The sequence below is a fragment of the Gekko japonicus genome, unplaced genomic scaffold (genome assembly GCF_001447785.1).
Source record: "Gekko japonicus isolate JY-2015 unplaced genomic scaffold, Gekko_japonicus_V1.1 scaffold7, whole genome shotgun sequence".
Lineage (NCBI taxonomy): Eukaryota > Metazoa > Chordata > Lepidosauria > Squamata > Gekkonidae > Gekko > Gekko japonicus.
Genome location: NW_015159711.1, coordinates 3,301,351 through 3,303,018, shown reverse-complemented (window position 1 = coordinate 3,303,018; position 1,668 = coordinate 3,301,351). Strand labels below are relative to the sequence as shown.

General features: G+C 45.3%; 1 protein-coding gene across 1 annotated transcript in view; it reads right to left on the bottom strand.

The window, feature by feature from the left end:
• Window positions 1-445: 445 nt before the first annotated feature.
• ZNF395 (zinc finger protein 395) overlaps window positions 446-1,668 on the bottom strand; it is a 44,766-nt gene continuing 43,543 nt past the window's right edge. The window contains exon 10 of the mRNA XM_015429176.1: window positions 446-1,104. Within this exon, the coding sequence (XP_015284662.1) occupies window positions 993-1,104 (112 nt within the window). The 3' untranslated portion in view covers window positions 446-992. The remainder of the gene's footprint in view (window positions 1,105-1,668) is intronic.

The following is a 1,668-nucleotide window of genomic DNA, read 5'->3' as shown; positions in this document are numbered from 1 at the left end:
GCCCAGAAAGGGTTAAACCTGGAGTGCAGGAACAAAACCTCAAGAAAAAGAGGACCCCACGCTCTCACTGCCCCTCCACTGGTGCAAGCAGCATCACAAACACCAAACTCTTCTCGCACTCTTTGCTTTTCAGCAATCAGATTCCCCACTGGGGAGGAGGGTGGAACGAGCATCCATCTAAACCCTCCCTCCCCCACAACTGTGGCACGTAGAAGACCTGCCAAAGTCAGCTTTCAAGCCACATCACATGTTTTTGCTTTCCCCACCAAAGTGACCAAACAGCATTGGTGGAGAAAAGACAGCTAAGTATTTGCAAATCCTTTCTACTTCATGGTGTTTCTAGGTTTGATTGTAATTTAATGCAACGCTGATTGTTTTTCCGACTGCGTCTGTTTCCCAAAAGCAACACATGCTTCAGAGTGCAATTTTTGGGGGGGGGGGGGGGGGGGACACCAGCAGACAGAAGCAAGTCAGTTGCTCCCCTCCGCATACATGCTCTGTTCCCTTTTGTGCCTGTTAATTAAATTCAGGGAGGCAGGAAGGACAGACTTAATGCTCCATACTGCAGCCCAGCCAACCTTATCTACCTATTGAGGAGCAGTTCAAAATTCTTTGGTCCCTGGGCCCACCAAGAAAGAAATCTGTAAGATCTATCAAGCCAGCCGTTTTCTGCTTTCCCCCCCTTTCTTTGCCCCTCTTGTTTACAAATAGAAATGGAGACTGTGTGTGTGTTTTAAAAAAGGACAATGTGTAAAAAACATCCCCACAAAACATCGAAAAATAGAAAACCTGGCAGACGTAGACTGTACAGAGCTCAGGATGAGCATGCGGCTCTCAAAATCTCCAACGAAGCACTAGGATCCACTTCCGGGCCACCGAGCCCCCAGATGTAGCAACACACACTGAGGTGTCGCCGGTTGTTTTTGGCCAGTGGCGAGAGGGAGATCTCCAAACCTTCACTTCAAAGTGTGTGTGTATGTACATGTGTGCTCTCAGTCCAGAAATCGCTGGCAGGCCTTTTTCCACCGACAGGCTGTGCACCACTGGTCACGGTGCTCGATGCCATAAACTTTGCGGCACTTCTTGGCTTCACCACGGACTTTCCTGCAGGTGAAACACCAAAGTTTGTTTTGTTTAATCACAATGATCCGGTAGATACAGGGGTGTGCCATACAAGGATAGATTCTGTAACTGTAATCTTGGGGAACCTGATTCTATCACTCATATTCTCTTTTGCTGTCCTAAATATCTCGCTATGCGCAATGTTTTGATTCGCCCACTTCTCCCTGTGCAGAGAGATTTTCTGGATAGGGATTTAAATTTCTTTCTAGCAGACAAGAGTCCAGCAATAACACTATCTGTTTTTGACTTATGTATGGAAGTCAAGAGTAGTACTTGGTCGAAACATAGAGGGAGCGGAATGGATAAAAACCTGGAAATCAATTAAGCTATTGAGAGCAACCTCCTATAAAGAAAACATAATAAAAATGATACACAGGTGGCACTGGACCCCAGATAGATTGCAAAAATGGTATACAAATGTTTCGGGATCCTGTTGGAGATGCAAACACAATGTTGGAACGTACTTCCACATATGGTGGAAATGCGAAAAAATACAAAAATTCTGGAAAACTGTTAAACAGATGTTAAAAGAAATCATAGGGAAAG